The sequence below is a fragment of the Polyergus mexicanus genome, unplaced genomic scaffold, assembly GCF_030449975.1.
Source record: "Polyergus mexicanus isolate NDT 795.1 unplaced genomic scaffold, iyPolMexi1.0 SCAF_22, whole genome shotgun sequence".
In the NCBI taxonomy this organism is placed as follows: domain Eukaryota; kingdom Metazoa; phylum Arthropoda; class Insecta; order Hymenoptera; family Formicidae; genus Polyergus; species Polyergus mexicanus.
This window is the reverse complement of record NW_027223342.1, coordinates 1205759-1232194: the sequence shown is the minus strand read 5'-3', so window position 1 is coordinate 1232194 and position 26436 is coordinate 1205759. Positions and strand designations below refer to the sequence as shown.

Below are 26436 nucleotides of genomic sequence, written 5' to 3'. Positions count from 1 at the left end.
CTGTCCTATAATTTGCCTTAACTTAATTTAAATTGATTTTTATATATACAATGCTTAAAATCTGACTAAATGCAAAATTAATTTTTAAAATATAATATTAATATAAATTTCTTTCATAATGTATTTATATTTTAATATTTCGGTAATTATATTAGTTTCTTGTGATTATAAATGTTTATACATATAATTGAGAAAATAAGCAAAAATAGTATATTATAGTGCTCTATATTTATATTTGTATAAGGTATAACAACAATCAAGCGCCTTATCACTTATATATTTTGTTGTTCACAACTTTATATTCACAAGATATTATACAATGGCAAATTCTATTCATTTCATTTGAAACAAATGTTTCTACAGTATTCGGAAGCGTACTGCGAATCGCATACGCTCGATTCCTTAATAATAATTATCTAATTATTTAATGAATCTTGCGAATATAACTTTTACAGCGCGACCAAAGTACTAATGATATCTATCGAGAGATTTAAGATTTATACCAAAAGCGATTGCTGTATTTCGACTTCTCACGTGGTATGTCAGCTGATAGTCCAGGTGTTGGATCTGGAAATGTTATAGGCTCATTCCTCGGCGATGGTCGCGGTCTCGATGTATCGTGCACTTTGGCCTCGCAAAAGTATCCAAAAGGTGGACGTTCTATATTCATATTTTTAAGAACGCAGTCGTCCAAAGCAGCTTGCGTTTTCCGGCATCTAAGTGACGTTTATGTTATATCATTATATTATCATAAACAAAAAGAGACTTAACATAGTTTCTCCTTTTTACAACACGCAAACATAGTAGAATATAAAATAACGTACGGAGTCAACTCCAGTGATCCCGTTGATCTCTCGAGACAATACATGTATGCATTAAAATCTTCCAGGCAGTGCTTCTTCATTTTTTTAAGAACATCCATTGCACAAGCAGTCACGTTTTTCCCCTCATTGAGACAACGACGTGGATCACCTTCTTCTTCTCTACATAACATAAATTCCTGAAGAAGAGACAAGTTTTTCATAACGAGGTGACGATATATTTTCAATATACTTTTTAAATTGCAAAAATAATTCTATAACTTCAAAAATTGAATATTTTTAATCAGATATGATTGTTTATATATTCATAGAATAATTTATCTCTTGCATTGCACATGATATTAAATTCAACCTTATATATAATTTGTAATTAAACATAATTTATATATAAATTATATATTATTTCCAGAAATGTATCGAAATTAGCAATCAAAGAAACGGAATGTTTCGAAGAGAAGAGAGGAATCGCACGTACATGAAATTACTATTTACATGTCAAACGTTACTGCAGGAACATGGGACATTATGTAAGCCTTCGGAGAGATGATTAGACAAGCGGATAAATGTAAATATCGTTGCGAGATTCGGTCATTAGGTAACTCACATTGTTGTACCATTCGCAGGCCTTGCCGATATAAACGGATGCGGTTTGCAGCACCGGCCAGCTAACATTCAGCTCCTGAACGTTTAGCTCGCTCTCCTCGGGCAGTACCGTCTTCGCCGTTGCAGCCATATTTCCTTATAGCAGCGCTCCGCCGAGGTGGCTTGTCATTCGCGACGTCGATCAGCGATCGTACGAGACGTCTCGATCGACGAAACTTCTCGACGTGATTTCTTCAATATGAAATCGCAAAATGCATTACACGACATAAACACGATCCAGAACAAACGTAAAGGTAACCTAACATCGAGTGCAATTTCGCGCGGAGATCGATAATCGTCGCGACCATGCGATTTCGATTCTTGCGGTTTATCGATACTCGCTTCGATTATTCAAAAAGATGGGAAAAGTGCGTCGCACGCGCGTCAAGCATCAAGAGGCAAGGTATCGTAGGAAAATCTATTATTGAAAGATATTTATGAATAACGATAAATTATAATTATACTCAAATTAAGCAGAGGATACGATAATATGACCTTTTCTGATCCGTTTAATCGAAGACGATCGTAGTCGATGGAAATTTTAAGACAAATTGTTTGAGTCGTGAGAGAGAGGAATAAGACGTTAATTCAAACGTATTTTCTACGAGACTGATTTTTTTTATTAAATGATTAGATGTATGCGTAATAAGGATGTGTGTTATGGATGAGATGGTATTAATGTATTAATAACAATATACATGCTTATTTTTTATTACATTATTATTATCAGTCGTACCGTCTCCTGTAACCACAATAACATTTATATTACATTATATATAACCTCAATATGCTTTAATGCGTTACACACACATACACACACTTAACATTATATATAATATTGTACATACATTCACGCTTATTATAATGTTACAGTATTCTCTCTTCAAAAAGAAAAAAGATATATTATTTCTCGTAATTACAATTGACTATGTTGTCGCATATATAATCGAATACATCATTGATGAAGCGTCAACGAAAGCACGAAGCTCTTTATTAATTTCATTGGAGCACACTATAGAAAGTCTATTATCTTATCTTCGCTGTCTTTTTTTCACACGATCAGTGAAATAGATTTTAGAGAAGCATTATATTTTCTCATTCATTATCATATTTAAAAACGACGTTGCATTAATATCTCTTATAGAGTACATTCATAAAGTCTCATATCTATATATATATACGTTCTTATCAATAAAAATGAGAAATTGCACATTAAATTACCTTTAAACTTTTATTATAAATCTTATCGACTATATTCCTTTTGATGCACATGCTTCTTTTTGAAGAAATTTACTGATCGCTTTGCGCATTGTTCGATATATCTTTTTTTGTCTCTTTTTTTTTGCACACATTTGATACATAGTATTACCCTGTATGGTACTCGATATATCCCGATAGATGCATTTCGTCAAAACAAACAAGGGACAGTATAGTCTGATACTCAGGGTAACATAAAATAGCGATATTGATTACATAGCGAGAGACGCGGGATTTGTTCGAGAGAGACAATTATCTATCTAATATTTAATCTCTCTCGATGTCGGCAACATGTAAGTTGTATATGTATTAGTAATATACTATTCACACACACATGTACGATGTATAAAGCACGTTGTAATGAACACATTGAACAAGCTTTATCTAGACATCCGTTCCGATAATAATCTTTTGTGTATTTTTCGTATAATTTCGTCTCATCACATACGAAAATAAGTACAGTAAACAATTTAAAATCGACCAACGATCTGTATAAGATTTCAACTCGCATACACGACAAAATTATCTTCTAAGACCTAAGATAAATTGATAATAAGATAAAACCGATAGTATTTTTTAAAAATCTTTTTTTATTTTTGTCACAGACTTCTATATATATATATATATATATATATATATATATATATATTATATATACTAGACTGCTGACAGCGATGTGACAGATGAAGCTAGGACAACCATTTACAATTGAATAGAATATAACCAGGCTGTCAATCAATATTTGTTTTTGAAAGGGAAAGCTGCAATATTAATATAAAGGTTTTGTATATATTTAATATAAAAGTTATATTAAATATTTCTCTTCAAAAATAAATATTGATTGACAGTCTGATTCTATTCTGTTCAATAAATGGCTGCCTGTCACATCGCTGTTAGCAGTCTAGATATAATATAGAAGTCTGTGGTTTTCCTTCAAATAGTGAAGGAAATTATGCAGGTTTTATTTGAAAAATACACAGTATAGATAATATTATTTTCTCTATCTAGAGAGTAGGCAATATTACGTTTTTAAAGCATCATATATGAGGAAAAATAAATTGGTATCGCGAAAAATCTGAACGATTTAAGATTCGAAATTCAAATTGTTCGAAATATAGCGAAAAAAATTCAGAGCATTATTTCGGTTACAGAAAACAAAAGAAAAAAAAATGCATCCGCGCGCGTAAAGAATAGTTTTAATAAAGGTGTCGCTTAGTATGATACGATTAATATCGATTTTACACGCGAGATATTGAGACTCTTCGTCGCAGGGACAACAAGAGTTACATACATGCGCGGATATGTATATTTGTTTATGATGTCGAGTTTCCGTCGTCGAAACGACATTTTAGAACTCGGAATGAGGTCGTCTGTCCAGCCAATCGGCGATTGCGGAAATTTCGTGCACTCGTTTCTTCAAATCGCGTAATGCTGGATAATTCTCTAAAGCGGTTGCACCGAAAATGTTCTCAAAGTTCTCCAACGCCACCGTGAACACAAAATCCGCCCACGTAGTCTGAAAAGCATCACGTGATTGTGTTGCACACAGAAAATTTTAATTTAGCGTATTCATGTTCGAGCTTTTATTTCATTTTATTGGACATTTTAGTGACAAGAGATTGAATTGCATGACAAGTAATATTTGACTTTAATACATTCTGTCTACTAAATCCTAGAGTTTATTTCATATTTAATAAAAAAATAGAGATTTTTGTTGCGCGTGAAACAACAAGAGTGTTACTTTGAGAGATCTGAGATTCTCTTTACCGTAGAGCCGACCGCGTAACCACCGTTCTCGGCGACCGTTTGTTCGAATTTATTCAAGTAAAACGGTATCGTTTCCTTCAGGAGTTTCGCCTTCTTCTCCTCCTTCTTAAAGAGATCCTCCTCCGTACGATATTGAAAAATGACTGAAAAATAGATCATGCGCAAGCTTTGATGACTTTCTCTCTTTCTGTCTCTCATATGATAAATATATCGTTAAAAGTACGATTAAAACATATCATATCTGATATATCTCCGCGAATTTCGTATAATGCATAAAAGCCGCTCATTGATCTAAATGCTAACTCAAACGAAGAGAATAACGTGCCAACACATGACCGAATGCTACAATGTCTCATTAAGCGTTTAATCGATCCCGCAATATTACGACGAGATTCGATGCGATATATACGTATATGTGCGCGTCAGATTTCACGAGGAGCTTTTCCAGGACGATAGCTCTCGCTCGATTATACAGTGACCTCGGCTTGGAAATAGGTCACGCGGGAGACGCGTGTCTTTCAGAGGAGCGAAAACCGGAACAACTTTTGCGCCCGTCAGAGTTTTCCGAGATTTATAGCATGGACCGCGCGCGCGTCGCGCATATTTTTTTTTTTTTTTTTCCTCTCCCTATCTCGAGGTCTTTCTCGGAGGATTCCATTTTCGACGTCGGGAAATTGGAACAAGACGGAAAGCTCGGGCATCATCGACAACGTTTATTGATCGATGCTCGCGCGAACTTGCCCGATGAAACTGAAATTGCATAACGGGAGATGTAAAACTTTCGTCATTGACGATCCTTCGGGAGAAATGGGACGCCTGAGGCAAATTCGCAACCGAAAAAAAAGTATCGATTCGCTACCGGGTGAAACGTTGACATGCAGTTGATAAGCAATTTTTCGTATCGAAATCATCGTTTCGAACCCTACATAAACCTACGGTATCACTTACATTGTTTCAGATCTCCAAGAGTATCGACGAGCACGTCGCAGAGCATCGATTCCCATTCGTCTTTGCCGGCAAGATTGTGTTCACGGGCCAGGTAACGTGCTACGGCGTTACTTTGCGCTATCGGCTTACCGTTGATTTCCAGAACTGGCAGCATCCCGTAAGGCATCGCTGAGAACAAGAGAAAGCAATCGACTGATCATGCTTAACAACGATAAGTTCACGTTTGCCAATGAAGGAGAGAGAGATAGAACAATTTGTCTTCGCTCAAGATATCGATTACGACGTTACTGTGCACACGCCTGATTAATTGTAGGTGTAAATTACAATCAGTTGTGTAAGAATTAATTCTTGATATATTAAGCACAAATCGAATATCTTTTTTTTTACCATGCTTGAAATTTTTATTCGATTTGAATTTAATTAATCAATAATAAATGATAAAGGTAAAGGATTCAATGCATCTTACAATTGAAGTGAGATTTCGAGATTCGCATTTAAATATATTTATATATTGCGCTATTGATTTAACCGACATTAAATTTTATTGCGTTAAATTATTTTTTTGCACTTACATTTTTTAAGCTCAGGCCAGCAATCGTTGGTGATTCTCTCGTCGATATAATCGATGCCCGCATAAGCGAATATATAGCGAATATGCTCGGCACGACCTCGTGCATTAAAATAGATCAATTTGTACCTCGGCTGCTCCTCAGCCATCTTCCTCGATCGCGATCTAAAAACTTTCCAAGGTATTGAAAAAGTTATATATGCAATTTCGAGGCTAACTGCTGTTATTTGCCTATTTTGAGGCCACAAGAAATGATTTTGTTATTGTCAGACAAGGATAATGAAACTTGCAAAATGCGGCAAATTTGATTTTGATATTGAGTATTGATGAAACTCGAGCAGGGAAATAGCGGCACGATCCCTTTTTCGTATGTCGTTCCTCGGAATACGATTATTCTTCTCGAACGCGCGATTATCAGACCGTACGATTAATTAATTCTACCATATTAAAAATATGTGTGATGGTATATTTTATAATTTGTTTTATTATTAAGAGAAAAGATTTTTTTGTAACGACGAAACGATTGGCGCTCGTTTCTTGGGGCATACTTATATTACATATTTATTTTTACAGATGAATCTTGACGTCGGTGGGAGGGCTCAGAGTATCCGAAAGGAATTTATCCCGAAAGAGAAGCCAAGTACCCAAACGGTTTTTTAAGGTTTATGAAATGCGTTTTATTGATATCCCTTTTTGTATTTCTCATTAACGCTCTTCTTCTAATGTCGAAACGGAATATTAATTCATTCATTCGCAAAAAAAGTCGAGATTTATTAGAAAATAAATTAAACATCTGATTTTTCCGAAAACGAATTCTTTGTTTTTTCAATCAATTTAAATTTCGGAAGTGCCGTGTAAAGTATCGCGCGTCTGTTTTTATCGTACCGCGGACGATTTGTCTCGTCTTAATTATAGTTTGGGAGTGTCGTGAAAAGTATCGCGCGTCGGTTAATTAAAATTGGGAGTGTCGTGAAAAGTATTGCGCGTCGCTTAATTAGTTCGGGAGTGCCGTGAAAAGTGTCGCGCGTACATTTTCAGCATGTCGCGGACGATTCGTGCAATTACATCATTAACATTAACATTTATACCGTATTTTCGCGAGTGAGTACAGTGCCTGACGTATCTTGAAAAACAACCTGAGAGGAAGCGAAGGTTTAGGAGGCATCGGGCGACGGTGGAGCAACTTTGGGATGAGTATATGTGATTTATTATTTATATATTATTGTTTATTAATCGCGCTCACATGCGGCTATTCCCGGATATTTTATTTGGCTCGTTTATTTTCGATGACTTAAACATGAGTTCGAAAAAGAGAATTTTATATATGATCTCCTATATAAAAGCGAGTGCTTGAAAAAAAATATTTTTTTTTGAAAATTATTAAATAATTATTCCATTATATATCTGCTTATTATTGTACGCGAATCGAATTTTCTATTTTCTAATTAACAATCTTATAATTTGTTAAAATATAAATTCTTTTCAGCGTAATTATAATTTGAATTTTATATTTGCATGTTACAGATCAACATAGAGTCTGCATAATTAACTCCGCTGCTGCGCATCGACCAGTGAGCGAAACTTTTATTTTATGATAAAAAAAAAAACACCGAATACATAGAAGTGTATGTTTTAAATTCTTGTTTTTTTTGAACTTTTATATCGCATAAAAGTTTGGATACTTTTTTATGTATTTGGCGTATATTTTTTATCTTTTTTTTTAAATATACTATTTTGTTGTAGTATCTTTTGGAAAGTTTTAAATGACATTATTGGATTGCGTGCAGCTTTTAAATAATATATGAAATTTTCAATCGAGTATAATCGGAATCTGTGATTTTTCTCACTTTTTTATAATTTCAAAGATAAACATAATTTTCCTAAAAAGTTAGTTTTACAGTTACAATACCATATCTCATTATTATAGTCGTATTGCCAGTTTTCATTCGAAAGCTTGATTGTACCAAAACGAAAACGCTTGTATCTTTGTAGGTGATCTATACGCGATAATTCGCGATCATTTATAAATCTCTCTCGGCCGTTTCGTGAGATGCTATGATCTATTTGGAGTATCTTCACCGCAGGTGGTCGACTTGTTTCGCAAGAATAACGCGAGGATTGCGTGATTACACGCGTGAACGGAGCTAGTTTTATCAAGTTTCGAGGATCGGAGCTCATCCGAAATGTAGATAAGCCGAAACATAACTGGCAAACGCGAGAGTAGAGTATAGCTGGATACTATTCCGAGCTTTCTTGAAAACCGCAGAATTCCGTGTTTCACACATACATCTACGTGCCTATACGCATATATTATCTAATTGTAAGCGTTATTAACCCGCACTGCATGCGAATATATTTCGCGTACCAGCGATATATGTTACGATCTCTAAAAAAATTCAATGAATTTCAATTATATTAATTAACAGGATTTTTTTATTCACTTTAACGCGATTGTGACAGCAGATACGGCAAATCAAAATTGAGGCAAAATTATATAATGTGATACTTCCCGAGATTAATTCAATTTCAAAGTGAGATTACATGATTCATTTTACATGTAAGTCAAGCGGGGGCCTGGCTTAAGATGAGGCGCTAAGCAAACCGCGGTTTTACGTGTTAACAAACTCGAAATGAGAAAACTTTATAAGTTTGCCGGTCAGACAAATAAGCAACGACGATGTACTCGTGGCATATATTTCCGTTGGAAAATCTAAGCGATAATTATTTGATAGTTCCATTTTAATTGCATCTATTCGTGCATTGGCAGAAAATGTTCGCTCGTAGACGGAAGAAATTTATAAAATTTATTCCTGAGATTATATTTCTGAATGAAAAATTGCAGATTGCGTGGATTATTATATAATAATAAAATAATTTTATTTGACGAAGCGCAGATATTGAATCTACTTTGAAGAGTGCGTTTTCTCGCGGTTCAGAAACTATTCGATCTGATTACCTTTGATTATATAACTGAAAGGTCGCTCGCGAGAGCGATTGGAAAAGATTTCATTTCTTTCGCACGTAAATCATTTATATGACCATAAAGGAAGAATCGAGAGAGATTATTTTATATTTGTAACATTAAAAATTATAAGGATTTTCTATCAAAATATTGAATGTTTAGATGGCAAACTTTGATGTATTGTAGAATTTTTCCGTTTCTCGATATTTGTTATATTTCCATTTATTATATTTCCGGTTTCATTGATCAAATTTAATCTTCTAACGACACGAGAGTTTCGCAAAAAGCGGATCTCTCTCTAATTAATAGTTGAGACTATTTCGGTGTTGGGGATACATATGTATACATAGACGACATTTATTGATTATTGCTTGGAAAATATACTCGGTGCCCGATAGAGAAATATGTGACGGACAATATTGCCGCATGAGATATATAACATGCCAGTTGCAACGGATGCAATTCACTCTGTTAATTCGTCAGGTGCGTTAAATATGTACGAGTTAAGCGAATGTAAACTATACATATCGCGGGTCAAATCTTATATTCCATCTCGTATGCATCTGATTTCCCATCTTCAATCTATACACATTCTTTTTTTTCCTCTTTTTTAAGTTATGGACACATGGTATATCACAAATTAGTTTTTTATTGAAAAAAATATATACGAATGTGTCTGTAACAAAAATATTTTTATACGATTTTTAATGTACTTAACTGTTTCTTGTATTTATTATCGTGATGGATGATGAATGTCATAAAATCGCATTATTCAACCTGTTGAGGTAAATTTGATTGAGATCGAATGAGTGTTTCTACTATATCTTTGTACTATTGCGCAATTACGTTATCCAGATTTAACCGAAATTGTCAACTATTTAACATGATTACGTGCACAGGCGGACATCGAGTCGAATGTCAGCGTAGATTGTGCCAATAACTGGACTCTGCTAATCAAATTTGACGGTAAAATCGATGTCCTGTACCTGCGAAAGCATTAATTCAGCGCGTATGGGCGGACAGCTGGAAGATATAAAGTATAAGGGGTGAAAGAGTATTAATGTTGACACTGCGAATCTTCAGCACAAAATCTCTTCTCTCCTTGTCTCACAGAACAAGGATTCGCGATGCTAAAAGTTTGCCTCCGCCACTTCTTGTGACAGATTCGTTAGCCATTTTGTGCCAGCTTCAACACAAATATTCGAGTTTTGGATGAAAGCGAGTTTATGAAAAGCCCTCCGCAAAACATACGCCTTGTTATCTCGAGAATATCGATTTAACACGTTATCCTTATTTTCTTACGATAGGCCTTACTTAAAAGATCTTTTTAATGAGACAATTAGATATCGTTGAAAAATTTATCACGATATATTTAATAAAAATATAGGACTATTTATTTTTGCGAATTGAAATTTCCATGATACTTTTAGCGTATTATTTTATTATATTCAATATTTATACGGTAGATAAGACACACCATATTAAGTAAAAAAATCTTAGTAAACATAGATCGAAAGCTCAGCCGTTTCTGAGATATAAACATTTTTGTATATTAGTATGTTTTGTATGTTACGTTTTTCATGATTGACTTACTGGCTTCTACGTGTCGTACGCGTTTATCTCAGTATTTATAAATCGCGTTTTGAATGTCCTTATTCAATTTCCATACATACTTCACAACAGAAAATTTCACCGGCAATCAGTCAGTTATCATCAATCGGCGATTGTGGATCTTTGTGATTTGGTGATTACACAGTTATAAAGAAAACATCGTACCAAGCGTGTATGGAAATGGAAGGAATTTTCGCATGCAACACATAGAAGCTAGTAAATCAATTATGATGCTAACATAGAAAAATGTTTGTATCTCAGAAACAATTGAGCTTTCGACCTATGTTTATTAAGATTTTTTTTGCTCACTCTATACATATTCTTTTAATTAATAAATTAATCCTTTCTAATTGTGTTCGAACACATTAATCACATAATTGTTGATTGCATAATTTCTCTTTTTATTTATACTTTACGATTAAACAACGTATAACTCGTTATTTTTCTGAAGAACTTCTCAAGTAGATTAAAACCGTATCGTCTTCCGTTTTTCCTTCGCTCTCGAGCGGAACGTTATTATAAGTCTTTCCGATATTAATTTTCCTCAAGAAAGAATAAATTTTAATTTTGTGTGTGTCGAAAGATCTCTTATTAAATCAATCAGGACTCAAGAACCTCCTGGATTCGTCGGATATGCATTTTCCTCTCTTTGTATATCGCATAATATTAGTATCGAAAATGATGGGGACGTTATTGGTTTTCATATTCCTCAATTTTCTAAAAGACATTGTGTATTGTTGAGTGAATCATGCTACGTAATATTTCTCGTTCTCTTCCAGATGCAATCTTTGTGATAACGTGATAAAATACGAAACGTTTTCGTGAATTGTAATCCTTGCGGAAATGGAAAATACAATTGACGCGAAAACAGAGATATTTTGGTACCTGGTACATTTCGGCGAAGCAAGATTTTCTCGATATGGAGATCGCTGGTCTACTTGGCGCGATGCCACATTCAATATAATAATATATATAGGGGATTTTATAAGGATCGGGCAAAAAAATATAGTGATGACGGGTAAAGACGTTAAATATTACCTCCTTTTTTCTCCCTTTTTCATGGTTATCATCCCGTGTAACTTTTTCTTTCTTGATTCTTATTCTATCGAAATAAAGGCAACTTTACCGATATACTTTTCTATCTTAGAAAACCCATTATTCTTAAAATTGAAACTTGAAATTCGAGGACTTGAAATAAAAATAATGAATAAACGCTTTTTATATACATAAGAATCGAACGTTTAAACATCGGATGAAAAATGGATTAAGTGAAATAAAAGATAATATGCGATATGTACATACAATCAGAAGCATTAATTTCGATGAACCAACATTCACAAAAAGATTTTAAAATATACGATTCATTGTGTGTGTGTGTGTGTGTGTGTGTGTGTGTGTGTGTGTGTGTGTGTGATTCTTTTTATTTCTTCACAAAATAAGTAGTTAAATTATATTATTTTTTATATAATTTCTCAAATATTGCACAAAAAGAGAGAGAGGGAAAGAGAGAGATATTTGAGTTATCTATGTAAAAAAGGATTGCATATAAAAGAGATATGCTATAACTCTGTCACTGGATTTAGGCCGATCTGAAAAGTTGATGTTCTATACGAAGAGATGGGAAAGTGATGCATGATAAATTTATGAACTTATTGATCCGTAAAACTAAATGGAATATAAATGGAATTGGATTTAAGAAATATATAAAAAAGAGATCACACATGAATCTAATGCTCAGCTTACAATATAATATTAGGTATGTTAGTAATGATGATATAATTCGATAATTATGACGCGATAATTTCTCGTGTGAAAAGAAATCGAAAACAAATTTAGAATAAATTTTTTATATGACACTTTGTTTTCGAGGAAATTGATTTTGAACATGCATTCTCGGTTGCTATATCATTGTGTTATTTTTATGAAGATCGATAAGTAAAAAAAAGAATTGCATAGATTAGATTAAAAATAAAACATATGTTATATTTAGCAATATTTACAAACATAGAAATTAAGTAGAGATATCACTCTGTACAGAGATATCAAATTGATTCTAATTGTTAGACAAGTACAAGCGTATTCGATGAACAGCCAAGATCGATTTTCTCGAGAGAATGAAGTCTCGTATAAAAAAATTTCTTTCTACTTTTGATTTATTTTTGCACGAGAAATCATCTCATTCACGACTGTATCGTGTTTGTTACTTTGACATATAATCACGCTTACATACAGGATATCATAAAACCATTCAATGTTCTTTTCAGCAGATTTTTCTGGCGAATTTAGAGATGATCTTTCCTTAGCAAAAATGTTGAGGTATCGTCAATTATGTCTGAGTTATAAGTGATTGCAGAAGAAGGACTTCTCGCAAACTAAACTTTGTAGAGTGTTGAAAGGTTAACAAGTTAATTAGAAGTGAAGTTTACTTTGTTTAGTTCGAAAGATATTCGATGAAAAAAATGGGGAACTTGCACAAAATTACAATCTTCTTTGACATTTTCTCTAAGAAAAAATCGAATTTAGATTGCGGAGAATATATATGCTAAGGACAGATTTCAAGATACTCTATATATATTAATCATTTATATATCTGCTTAGTTCATTAATGCCTTTTATATATTTATATCCGCGTCGAACGTGGCTTTAGCACACATTTTGCATATTACGTTTTAAGGCGAACGTGTAATTTCGTGATAGTTGAACAAAGAACGTCGTTTGCATTACCGCGTTTTCAACTTTAGCGGCGGCGTCTGTACAGATAAACGCGGACAAGGATTATATTGTAATCATTCGACTCATGACGTAACGATTTATCGCATCGGCGAATCTCCGACTCACCCCGCACACCCTCGTAAAAATCTCTCTCGCTAACCCGGGATAAGAGCACTCGATGCGCCGACACGGAACTAAGTCAAGTAGCACCGAATAGGATACGGCGCGGCACAGCAGGAGGACCACCGGTTTCCTTCGACACTACTTGCGCTCTGCTTCGTACTTGGGTATCGCGCTGCCGAGTTTCAGGCTTCGACGAGCACGATGCGCAACCTCAGAAAATTTATACCACCCGCCAGATTCCGCCCTCTCAGACCGTACGGGGTGGCCCGAAACTTAACCGTGCGAAACTCATTCGCGCACATTTTTCGCATTCGGGAAGGAGCGAATTTCACACTTTTATGGAAAAAAAGTTCGATAAAAGCGTTAGTCAATTAAAAATTAATATTTCGAACAATTTTTACGAGCCTAGAAAAATATAGACTATTAGTTATACAGTTGATATTTCAAAGATAGCACGGGCTAGTATGGGCGACGATAGTTCCCGGCCCTGATTCAGTGAAACTTGTTACTTTATAGTCAGACACGCTTGTCGAGGAATGCAAATGGGATTCGTGATACAAATATGACATAATTTTCTATACTCGAGTACTCATATCGAGGGAGGAAGAGGTAAATATACGATAACAAATTATATATGTGTGTTCCACAAAAAAATATATCTCTAAGTTTACATAACGTCTATTTTAAATGTTATTTTAAAAATTATTGTTTTATATAAAATGCGGGAGAGAGACGGGTAAAAATTATATTTTAATGTCGATGTCGCGGAATATCGTTAATTTGTTCGCATAATTTATTCGCGAAGCAATTTTGGTTAGCAACGAATTTTTATATTGTATTCTATACATTATATACGACGTGAACAGTTAATGTGAACAGGGGAAGACGACTATACTTTAAATGTTATGTCGTGCTTGGGTCAATTAATTGGTCCGACCAAGCTAGTTAGTTTCATTACGTTATCTCTATCTTCGTGAGTTTCACACAATAGATGCCTCTTCCAATATCGGGGCCACTAGGTCTGCTCGTGCGAGAGAAGCTCTTTATTGTAAAAACGGTCAAAATAAAAAACCCTCAATGTCGAGGCTAGATACCGATAATATTTTCCGCATACACGTTATTATATGTACAAATTACATATAATGACACCATAATGACAAAATGAGCAATGAAATATTATAATATCTTACAATGACTCAACAAACTGATTAAATACTTTGAAAATTATTTAAATTTATGTATTTTTTTTGAATACTTTTTTTTTTTTTTATAATACACGAAAGAGAGAAAGAAAAACAATAAAAAATTTTTTTATATATTTTTTGCTTTTTATTATATTTAAAAAATGTAGGAGATTTTCAAGATATATTTGTGATCACAATGCTATAAAGAATTATACGGAATTGATTTACCTAAAGGATAATGTATTGATATTAAATTTCGGTTATTACATACATTATAAAGATAATTACGTTGTTCTTATCTATTTTTTACATTTATTTACATTTCTACAACATACAAAGTTACAATTGTAATTGCAATTGCAATTTTATTATTATGATGTAATGCTAGAATTCGCGCGTATTTGATTTTGATATAGTCTTTCTTTTTAATATAAATACGAAAGGGGTGACATACAATATTATAATTTTAGGAAAATAGGCGCAAGAAAAATTTTGAGAAAAAAAATTTTTACATTGACATAGAATAAAATACGCGTTTATATTTCTGTCGCGTGGATTACGCGAATCCGGCGTTTCCACGGAGTCGTAATCGTCGGCATCATTAATATAGGTCGCCGTAAAGTGGCAAAGAATTGTCGGCCACCGTAAGTGCCGCGTGCCCTGATGAATCCGGCAGAGCCTCTAAAATGCGTCTGTCAACGCTCACGAGTTATTTTGTTATCGCGGCACGAACCACATGACGGAGCTTAGTGCAAGGTTAGCCGGCGATGAGCGAAGGCGGCGATCCTGTCCGCGCGTTTTCCACGGCCGTAGCAGTTTAAAAGGACACGGTTACGTATTTTGACGTAAGTGTATCGAAACGATCGATCGCTCCCTGGTTGACCGTGAGCGACCGCGCGAAGCTGTTTTCCGCTCTCGCGATATGTATATATATATATTTTTTTTTCATTTAAATCAATACAAATTAATGAAAAAACACTAATTTTTATGAACTCTACAATATTTACAAGTAAAAAGTATCCCAATTATTCGTGAAAACGGCCAAATCGTTAAGATTCTTTTTTTTTCTCTATATCTCAAAGACTTAAATCAGGTCTTAAACGAAAAATTCAATTACCGCCGGGATTAGCGTTATCCAAAACGTACCACGTGGAGGCACGGTTGGATTTACGCTTCTTTGTGTGTTGTATGTGTGTATATATATATATATATATATATATATGTATGTGCGTTCGTACGCGTATATACAAAAACAAGACTCCGCGATTCGTCACTCTCGCAGTATTTTACGATTCCAAACTATATATATATATTGTTCGCGGAAATTTTTCACGGGAAATTGTACGAGCCGAACAGCGTGCGTGGAATTTATACGGTGTGTGTGACAAGGAAGATAACGTTAATGACTCTCGTTAATGATTTTAGAAATTTTTGTTAATGGCTTTAGAAATTTTAGAAACGTCTAGAGAATGTTTCGAAAAACAGAGCTTTTGTTCGGATTTCACATTCATCGAGGAATATTAAGAATTTACTTTTCCTTGATGATTGATAAACTTAAAATAAATAAACTTAAACTTTAAATATCACAAAACTTTGAAATTAATGAAATTTACATGATGAATTTAGATGAACAATAATTAGCGTTGTTTAATGGCGTTTCAAAACTCTTCCACTCTCGCTTGTAAGTCGAACTTTTGCCGGCTATTATCCTGATGGATTTGACACGACTCGCTGAAAACGAACGTAAATTGCAACTTCACCAAACATCCATCACCGTAACAATCTAGTGATGTTTTTCTCACGCGCAAAACTGATTTAAATCTCCCTTACAATGACAAGAAATTAAATTGCTGCCCGTGTAAATTAGCAAAATATGGTATCTCGGAGATATAAAATGCTTTATTGATTACTTCGACGTACATTTTTAATTAAAAACACGGAATTCTATTGAAAATCAAATATTTCGTTTACAATTAATCGCGAAACGATAAATCAAAGGAGACTAATTACTTCTTTTAAACTCAATTTTAATATTGTTTATAATTTTCCATTCTTCAATTAATTGAAGTCGAAAAATTCAAGATTTGCTCTCGTTATGCACATACTCATAATCAACTGCTTTATCAGGACGCGCCTGAAGCACTTAATTAAAATCTTTATGACTGCATTTTTATTGACAACTCTCGTGTATGATATGCGTGTGTACTCACGCGAATATTTTTGAAATAACGCGATAATGCTTTATGTGCTAGTCATAATTCCTTATTGTTGCTTGTATCTGTGCTTTTACATCTAACAAAAAATAGGGAAACGCATATACGACGCATATATACGCGCAATAAATAATAATCGCTTAATTTAAGAATAAATCATAGATTTATCATTATTGGATGTCTACGCCAGTCAATAATAATCGTTAAATTTTTTTTGCGTACACAATGACAATAACATGTTTGCTAACACAACTTAGGTTTGAGAAAAATCTTTTCCTTTTAATACGTTACTTGAAGCAATATAAATTCTCGATTATAATTGTAGATTTTTGGAGTTTATTATCGTTCTTGTGAAATTTATGTGAAATTAGCAAGGTTGATCAAAGAATTTCGAAGCGCGAAGCCCGACGTCGATTATATATGGTATACATAAACGCACAGCGAAATAAATTGATAAGATTAATTGCGATCGGCACGCAAGCGCAGCTCGCAATGATTTCAAAGAATATTAAGAGCACGGAGTCAATGTAAACTATAGCCTGGTTTACAAAATTACAATCGTATTTGTATATAATATATATCGATATATAATTGAAAAGTTTTAATAGATAAATTAAAAATTATTGAAATATTCTTTTTAATTTGCGAGCGTTTATGCTGTCGATTTATTAAAATTACAAAATAGTATTACACAATAGCGTTACATCGATATTATAGATTAGATAATGCCGATACGAGATGAATGCAATTCGGGATATCTATGGAGAACAGTTTTGGAAACAGAGCAAATTTTGGCGCGATCCCTTTGGCCGATCTTAGGGTATTTCATCGGTCGATCGACGAAAGGGACGCGGGGCAGAGGACGAGGAATAAGTAGGATAAATTGAAATTGAATGACAATCTCCACGTAGCTCGGGTTGCACTATTGTCCGACGAACTCGCGTCCATCCTCCTGAACTTCGAAACTGGGTTGCATAACGGTTTGTGTGCCAAAGCTATGTACGCTGTTACGCCAGCTAGTTAGCCTGGAATCGCACCCACGGCAGCATCGAAATGCAAGCGTTTAACAGAGAGAAAATGCGCATTAATCCGATTCGCTTGCACGTTACGAGGCACTAACGAGTGCATAGCGGTTAACGTATCGTACAGGAAAAAAAAACAGTCGGAACGACGTATATCAGAGAAGCACGAACGATTGAAGAATTCATCGAGCGAATGTCAGTCGACTCTCTTTCATTCGTTTTTCATAACGCCCGTCGAGGAGTTCCGTGCGAATTGTGATCGTTACAGCTAATTTCAAAACTGATCAATCGAACAGTCACAGATCGATCGAACATCATTGCGATTTCTATGTATTTCTTTCCTTTTTTCATAATTCACGCATTTGCCTGGCAAACGCGGAAAAGGGAACGCGATGGATCGACGAGTAGAATAAATAAGTCCTGCGATTATCCTCCGAAATAGCTGCACTATTTTCGGTTACAAAAAAAGACTCGGTTTTCGAGACGCCGATGAGAGTAACTTGACGATTAATTTTCATCAACGAAACGTTGTAGAAATTTCGCTATCGTTGGAAAATCGCTGTTCTAAGCATGTCTCGTTGCCGCCGTCCATTCATATTTGTCGGAAGAAATTCGCGTTGTAAATTATAATAGAATAGTAAATTGTAATAGATTAACGGTGTGTAGATAAACCACGGTGTATATGGTAGATACCGAGCCTTAACGAACGACACGATTAAAACTTTGCTGAGCACGATACAATTCCGCCACCCCCTTTCGTCAAATGATTCCGCCATCCCTTAACTACACCGAGAATGGTGTTGATGCGTAATTAAGCACTACACCGGCCCTTGTTACGAGAATGTCACAGCTTGCATATCATCGTTAGCTCGGTCGCCAATATATCCCGGGCTCTTTTTCCTGTGTATACTTCGAAACAGCGATTCCAAATTATTCCAAATTATAATTTGATCGCAAAGCATTTTTAACATGAGAATATAGAAAAAAGTATTAATTAAATATCTTTAAAAATTAAAATAATTATATTAATAAAGTTCTTATTACGTGTTTCGTGTAAATATTTTTTTTTATTGCAAGCCATAATATCTTTTTACATAAACGGAACTTGAGAGATTAGTTGAAAAGTTATGTAATCGAAATAAGACAGGAAAGATCATTGATTTTCAAAAAAAAAAAAAAAAAAAAAAAAAAAAAAAAATATATATATATATATCTTTGAATTTATTTCGCGCATAACAATAAAAAACTATAAGTACTTTTTTTGTAAACTACACAGCTTTCTCTCCCTCTTTTATAGAATATGATGAAAATTAATTAAAATTTATATATATTTATTTAAAAATATTTATTGGGCACATCATCTTGGAGTATAATTTTAGATCCAAACGCATAAACATATTACTAAATTACAGAAGAGTTGTGATATTAATATTAGTATTTGTAATATAAAAAATGTGATAAACGCGCTAAAAGCTGTATAAACAAGAATACAATTTCCTTACGATACAGGAGATATTATTATTATTATACGATCGCGAACACTTGTATCATCAGACGAATCTGTCATACGTCATCAGGTTGGATAGATAAGCAAAGAAACTCGTCAAGCGAGACGAGCTGCGCAACGGATATTTGTAAATAATCGCCTGGAACGAGCCCATTACCGGCTATCCGATTAAAATTGATCGCTCCTCGACGTTCCTCGTACTGGCCTCTCAAGACTTAAACGATTCGATTCGATCGAGCACAGCCGATCGCTCGATTTCCGTCCATTGCCGAGATCACTTGATGCGAATCAAAAAACGCTTAAACTTACTTTAGCGTTGCCATCACCGATGGTCCACTCATGAATCGATCGATTCACATCTATTGCTTAAATTGACAGCAATCAACACGCGACGTTTTTTCATCAAACTTTCATTTGACGAAGAGCAACGGCTTTGACGTTTGTTATAAATTGCACGCGAGCGAAAATGATTTGTGCGAATTATTATTCCGGATAACAGCAGTATCACGATTGGAAGAGCATATATGATACAATCGTCAGGACGATCGTGATGGGGTCAGAGCTGTCGGGATGGGAAGACCGCGAAGCAAAACCACGTGGCAACGTGCGGTTGACAGTCGCTGCTCGATGTTCGGCAGACAATGAAAAATAAAGATACCTCAGCGTCTCGATATATCGATAATTACAGCAAATGTGATCAAAATTCGACATTGTTTCGTTATTACATAATTAATTGTTTAATTACATAATTAATGTTTAAATAATATTGTTTAACGTAAATATTAAATAATATTATTTTGCATAATTAAAGGAAAAAAATAATTTCTATCAGCGACTTTGGCTAAAAAAAAAATACGACATATGTCTAACTTTATTATACATCAATGGCTCCATTTCTGCGAAATGACATTAATTACAATTATATACATATGAATGGTCGAAGTATTTTTGTCTTTGTAAAATCACTCGTGCTATACGTAATCGTGACAATTGCGCGCGAGAAAATGAACTTTCTTGAAATTATAATTATATAATGTTCATGTTATCGCGCGCGTCATCATGATTCACACGAGAATAAATGTCAGATTGACAATTATATTCTCACAGAAAGTATAGCCAAAATTTCTCATAATAATAGCACTAACTTTTTGTCGATTGAACTATTCTTAACCGTGTTTATTACTAACTCTTTATTATTCACGTTTCCGTTTTACCCTGGTTTTGTTGAAAGCAATATTTCACGACCTTGTTGAAAATTGCGTTTGCGTTGCACTGTTCTTATATGGTATATACGGGTCGGTTTTATAATTCAGCATTCGACGAGTTGTTAATATTTTTTTCTTATACCGCCAATTATACAATTATTACGCAATGTCATAGAATATTAAAATGAAAACAAAAACATCTGCACTATCATTAATTGACGCACGATATCTTTTTTTTTTACATTTTAAACGTGATTTGCAATTTACTTATTGATCGCGATATGTTTTCGCGGTTTTCATATAATTGCTAATCGCGAAAAAATTCTTTCCTGTTTCTTCATGCGGAATATCCTGTAGTAAAATTATGTGTATCTGTTACCACGATGATAACATACAACACATAATGAGAAAATTATATAAGGTTAGAAGATATCGATTGTTTAAGATTCTAATTAGATTCGTGCAATTATTAATTATCAAGAGACGTGCTTTACATTGACTACTTCTATTCGTACATATTAATATTGCATTAAGAACTTATAAAATTGATAACTCATGAAATTGATCGACTGTTTGAAAAATATCGGAAAATTCTACATCTATCGTAGCATGTATAATCCTTATATATATGTACATATATCTAATCTTTTACGAGCATATCGATTCGATTGATATGCAATCAAAAGTCATATGAAGGAGACTATTTTTATAGAAAAGATTAAATTAAATTGTTTGACAACATAAATAAAGAGGATTTTTTTGAATGTCAGATTGTGTACATCAATCTCGAGGCAGTGCGTTGATTAACGAGTTGAGTCCGTGATTATGGGAAGATTCGTGTATTTTCGTGTAAATGAACGAACACTTTTGACGCGATAGTGTATCGAACAAAAGAGCGATCCAATATTAGTTGGAACCTAAACTCGGGCGTTTCCCGCAGCCTTATATTTTGCAGTACATGTTCGGCAGTTTCCCGTCGTAAACATCCTATTCAGCGTCCATTCCATCCGTCTGATTGAAAATACTGCGATGCCATGATGGAAAAAAATTGGAACGTACGAGAAGTAATCGATCGGACGTTCCGAGATACGCTGTGCTCGAGGCCAGATGCTCCAAGATGGTTTTGTTTATCGACGATATATTGGCCGTAGAAATATCGTGGTAGCAATATTGAATCGATGCTGCGATCACATCGCGTACAAGCACGTGCCTTCTTTGCGCGAATATTATCTTATATATCTAGATACTATGTAGCCTTCATAATCTTAAAATTTGATCCTTTATCACAATTTTATTATAATCGAGAATATATTATGATAAAGAAAGAGAGAGAGAGAGAGAGAGAGAGAGAGAGAGAAAGAAAGCTTTTGTTTTTACTACGTTTATTAGCTGTCACTTATTAGAGAGATATTTGTGTACAGAAACAATGATTAATTTTTGCATAATCTTCATCGATTTCAGAGAAATCAGCGATTTCTTGGATACGCGTTTTAATGACGCGTAAACAGGATAAATACTAATGAAATTAATAGTAACTCACAATTGCGTCATTTCAATATTTGTCGAAATCGTGCGCGAAGAGAAGACTGAAACATCGAAACCGCAAGGCATGAAAATACGATCGCATATTGTGGCTGCACACGCCTTCGTCGAGCTAACGAACTTTTTTAATGCGAGAATTGCATAATACGATAAATTTTATGCGAACGTCTAATTTTATGTCGAGTGGGATGGAATGACGAAATCGCGAAGAGGTGTGTCCGCGGAAACTGGCTTGTAACTTGTTTCGTATAGTAGGTGAGGTTCTCCCGTTTTTATCTATCATAGGCGTGCGATCAATTACACAATATATCTGGATCTATTGCATAAATTTCAAAACTTGTTATACCGCAGCAGTTGATAAAAAAGATAGAGATGAGTGATAAATTACTGTTTAATTATTATTTGTATCTGTGGCTCGCTCGTCGTGGTTTTTTCCACTCTTGACGTGGAAATTTAAAAGTTAGATCACAGAAGATTCATTTTAATCAGAAATCATTTACTTATTAAACACAGAAAATACACAATAAATATTCTCTTGTTAATTGAGAATCTTATTATTTCTGGTCAGTCAAATATAATATTGAGAGAATGAGAGAGGGAAAGAGAGATTCGCAGAAAACCTTTTTTTTTTCTATATATATGCCTAAAGTTCGATCGATCCGTGATTCTTGAAACGATAGCAACTGCATCTAAATCAAGAAATTGAACTTCGTGTCTGTATGCGATTTTTATCAAAAGCCATCCGTAACGCAAGTGCAATTGGTGAGATTTGTTTGTTCGACATGCGGTTGATTAGTAAATACAATTCGCCACTCGCTATCGGAAAGAATTGGAATTCAAATGTAGAAAAACGAAACTGGAGAACACGCGGTCGCGGTAGATTGATATCTCTTTCTCATTAACAACAAAATTGCGCTGCGATTTCTCTCTCTCGACATTATTAATTTTAATTGATAGTACGCGTCATCGCGTACATACACGTAACCGAGCGGAAGATATCCATGTGATTCATTCATTTCCGTATGTCCGGTTATATAAATTTGAAATATCTCGATAGAGAGATTTTTGGGGAAAACGAGAAGGAAGGGGAAAATTTTATTCGTGTCGAATCGATGATGATTTCGATTTCTGATACGTTATATGAATGTTTGTGTTGTTTGTTGTAATCTGTGTGGATAGAGATTTCCTTATCTTGTACCTAGCTTCGTTAGGTATCTGAAGAAATCTGAGGCTTCTTCGACCCTGAGCAGGTTCTTCCCGAGTAGATAAGTTTGGGAAAAACTAATAAATCAGAGACTAATCAGTTTGTATTACTTTGGATTTATTGGATCTTACTTACCAAAGATAGAATAAAGAATTTAGATAAAATCTTATTTAAACGACTAACTACTAATCAATACATATCACTAATTAGAGTAAACGGCAGTTTGACAATAATTATCAAATGATAATTAGTTTATGTTTAATCAAAAAATTTGAAGTATTCTGGTTATTATTTTCTGGTCAATAATCAACCAAGAATTAAACAAACCGTTTAGAGTATATATAAATAATCTATATTTAGACAAATCAATAATATTCTGGCTATTATTTCTGATCACGTATTATCCAGGATCCACGCAAAACTAGCAATATTCTGACTGTTATTCTTCAGATACGATATAATGAGAAATGCATATATATTTATAAATAATAAAGCTTATAAACGAGGAATTAGTTATATAAACGAATCAATAATTTGAATAAACTGCGATTTTTAGGTTTCCCTAAAGATCGCAGTTTATTGCTTTTCTCGTCGCGAATCTCTTCTTAAGCTTCTTCACGGAAAGGCTGATGGGCACTTGTAAGAATTATCGATCGGCTATTTATCGAGATGACAATCAAACGCTAACCGGCTATCGTCTCTCATCTTCGACGTTCGCATCCTCGTGTCGCGAATCACGTTTTCACGATACACGATCCTTACCCTTGACGGGCTACTTGATGAATTATTGATGTTACATTTGAATTCATTTGAATGCGATGGCACGAAATGCACGAGGAATCCGCGGTTTTACGAGAGAGCGACGGCCTGATTGGAAGTCGGCACCAAGTTTTAAAGTGTTCGTAAGGGATGATGGCAAGTAAAATGATTAATCACTGCGGAGATATTTATGTAAATCTGATTTTTATAGAAAACAAAATTGAAAAACGGGGCTAAAATATGTTTCATCGTACATACAACGTAGATAATAATACGCGCATATTTTTTTTGGTAAAATAGAAATTTGCAATCCTCAAAAGTGTTAATTATTTAGATAGTTATTAAATAATAATAGTTTATCAACGCGCTTGGAAGCTTTTTTTTCTTATTTTAATTATATCACGTTTTTATTCATTTATTTTATTATAAATCATATATACACACACATATATATATATATATATATACAATAAATATAAATATGTAATTATAATCTGTAATATTAAAAAAGAAATAGAATGTTGAAAGTAACTATGGTTCGCATCGATTCTCAGCGGCATTAGCGATGAAACAATCGATTCAGTTTTTTTTCAGAGCAAGTAGATTCCGTGTACTATCGAGTGAACCGGTCGAGTGTGACCGTATTGATATTTTCAAGGATTTCCTAAAGGAGGACGAACTAAAGGAATAGAAACGAGGATTAGATTAAATCATGTGGAACGACTGCCATGCTAAAAATAAGAAAATAATCTTCTCTCTCTCTCTCTCTCTCTCTCTCTCTCTCTCTCTCTCTCTTTCCCCCGATTATTGATTTAAAAGATGAAAAGTTCGCAAGAAATGCAAAAGATACTCTTCAGATTGTTTCTAAGGGAATATATCTGTCCTTTCTTATTTACTATCTGTTATATATGGATATTTTACGCAGTGAGGTAAATTTATCATACTTTAGGAACTTACTAATGGAAACAATTAACGTCAATGTTTGACAAAACGTGATGGTGTAACGCCAAGAAGAAACTACTATGTTAGGTAGATATCGCGGAGCACGTGTCAATTCGAATGCTCGGTGATTAATTACGTCAGATCGAAAAATTCTCTTGTGAAATCTCGTAGATACATGGAATAAATTTGTTCCGTCATTTACTCTCTCGATACTACATCCGATCGATGTCTCGACAGGGCTCCCATTTTCGTTGAATTTTCAGCCGATTTTGCATATTCGCCGCTCGAAAATAGGTGACGTCGTTAACGCATCCTGATCGTATCTTGAAAAATTCTACTCTATATGAAATTTATATAATTGCGAATGAGGCAGTTATATAAACGCGTGCATATTTAAGGCTCTTCTACGCGTGCGACGTGGAGGTTGCAATACGTTTCCTAGATTCAGCAAAAAAAGCCTTCCTATAAACTATAAAGGATCGCGCGTCTTTGTTTTCAAACGACGACATTGAGTTTAATGTGCGAAAATGTAAATGTATCCGTACTTTGTTGCACTATTATCCCTGATTTTTTTATACAGTCTAAATTTTTTTTATTCGCGACTTATGCCGTGACTTGTAATGTTACGATAGATCGAAATAATTGCTGACTCTGATTGTGGGTTTCGGGCTCTTGTATTTTAATTTTGTAAGGAAATTGTCGAATTAAAAAGAAGACATTAATGGAAAATAATTTATTCTATAATAATTTAATTAATGTTACAAAAAAAATAAACTATTATTTAATTCGTAAAATTAATAAAATTGTTTCGTAACAAAATTATAAATTCGTAATTTTTAAAGTTGAGTATGTTTTTCCTTCTTTATTTGCTTAAATTTTGTCATGATAAGGTCAGATGTTACTTTGACGACATTACTGAAATAACTCATTCTTTTTAATTTTGTTTCTAGCATTTGTGCTAAAAAGAGTTCTGTTACATCTACAACAAATTATATTTGCTATTTATTATATTAATTAATATTTTTGCTATTTATTAATGAAATGCTACGAATATCCATCTCCGTTTGATGGAATCTTTCAATATATGCTGGGGCGAAGTTAATTACCGTTCTACATTTGCTATATAAGATGTCCTCTCATACTGCAGCTATCTAAATCCGCTAATAAATCACGATTTACTTGTCTGGTTGTTAATTGCTTTTTTTTTGCAGGAAGCTAAAATGCTGACGTTAAATGAATTGATAATCAGACTGCCATACTTTATCATTATAAATTATGCACGTAAATCTGGATCAAATCTTCGATTCACAAGTACAGATAACAATTAATGTTATCTTTGTCGAGCATTATCTATTATGGCTTTCAAAATACATTTTTATCTGATACGCAAATAAGTTTTTATTAGGCAACACATTAGGTGCACATAATTATTTTATGATAAAAATAA

General features: G+C 34.0%; 3 protein-coding genes and 1 long non-coding RNA gene across 10 annotated transcripts in view; 2 read left to right on the top strand and 2 right to left on the bottom strand.

Moving 5' to 3' along the window:
- Window positions 1-204: 204 nt before the first annotated feature.
- On the bottom strand, window positions 205-1740 carry Nd-19 (NADH dehydrogenase [ubiquinone] 1 alpha subcomplex subunit 8). The gene is made up of 3 exons (XM_070312586.1): window positions 1426-1740; window positions 825-1000; window positions 205-716 (listed from the first exon to the last, which is right to left on the bottom strand). Exons 1-3 carry the CDS (start codon window positions 1552-1554, stop codon window positions 491-493), a joined length of 531 nt encoding a protein of 176 aa, XP_070168687.1. The 5' UTR covers window positions 1555-1740; the 3' UTR covers window positions 205-490.
- LOC138942384 (uncharacterized) lies at window positions 1435-6243 on the top strand. Its single transcript, XR_011448299.1, has 3 exons — window positions 1435-1717; window positions 5446-5744; window positions 6018-6243. It is a non-coding gene; the product is annotated as an uncharacterized lncRNA (long non-coding RNA).
- Window positions 2160-13582, bottom strand: LOC138942381 (glutathione S-transferase-like). 5 transcript variants are annotated; one of them, XM_070312581.1, is made up of 5 exons: window positions 11615-11713; window positions 6008-6168; window positions 5436-5603; window positions 4488-4630; window positions 2160-4236 (listed from the first exon to the last, which is right to left on the bottom strand). In XM_070312581.1, exons 1-5 carry the CDS (start codon window positions 11644-11646, stop codon window positions 4069-4071), a joined length of 672 nt encoding a protein of 223 aa, XP_070168682.1. In that variant the 5' UTR covers window positions 11647-11713; the 3' UTR covers window positions 2160-4068. The 5 variants fall into 5 exon arrangements, with proteins under 5 accessions (XP_070168682.1, XP_070168684.1, XP_070168685.1 ...); XM_070312583.1 differs by lacking the exon at window positions 11615-11713 and adding an exon at window positions 13415-13582 and having other exon boundaries at window positions 2161-4236; XM_070312584.1 differs by having other exon boundaries at window positions 2161-4236; window positions 6008-6175; window positions 11615-11665.
- LOC138942376 (carcinine transporter) overlaps window positions 6763-26436 on the top strand; it is a 33513-nt gene continuing 13839 nt past the window's right edge. Inside the window, exons 1-2 of one of the 3 annotated variants that reach the window (XM_070312565.1) lie at window positions 6763-7203; window positions 7528-7574. In XM_070312565.1, coding sequence (XP_070168666.1) covers window positions 7194-7203; window positions 7528-7574 — 57 coding nt within the window. In that variant the 5' untranslated portion in view covers window positions 6763-7193. Of the gene's footprint in view, window positions 7204-7527; window positions 7575-15314; window positions 15441-26436 lie in introns of those variants that run through there. The other 2 variants (XM_070312566.1, XM_070312568.1) reach the window with 2 other exon arrangements.

What these genes read in the sequence shown, in the direction of transcription:
- Nd-19 (XM_070312586.1), bottom strand. Translation starts at nt 1,554, where the DNA reads ATGGCTGCAACGGCGAAGACGGTACTGCCCGAGGAGAGCGAGCTAAAC. An exon ending in CCTGCGAATGGTACAACAAT is followed by an intron (nt 1,001 to 1,425) that starts GTGAGTTACCTA and finishes TCTCTTCTTCAG; the next exon opens with GAATTTATGTTATGTAGAGA. An exon ending in GGATCACTGGAGTTGACTCC is followed by an intron (nt 717 to 824) that starts GTACGTTATTTT and finishes AACGTCACTTAG; the next exon opens with ATGCCGGAAAACGCAAGCTG.
- LOC138942381 (XM_070312581.1), bottom strand. Translation starts at nt 11,646, where the DNA reads ATGATAACCATGAAAAAGGGAGAAAAAAGGAG. An exon ending in AAAAAGGGAGAAAAAAGGAG is followed by an intron (nt 6,169 to 11,614) that starts GTAATATTTAAC and finishes GAAAGTTTTTAG; the next exon opens with ATCGCGATCGAGGAAGATGG. An exon ending in TCTTGGAGATCTGAAACAAT is followed by an intron (nt 4,631 to 5,435) that starts GTAAGTGATACC and finishes TCTATTTTTCAG; the next exon opens with TCATTTTTCAATATCGTACG.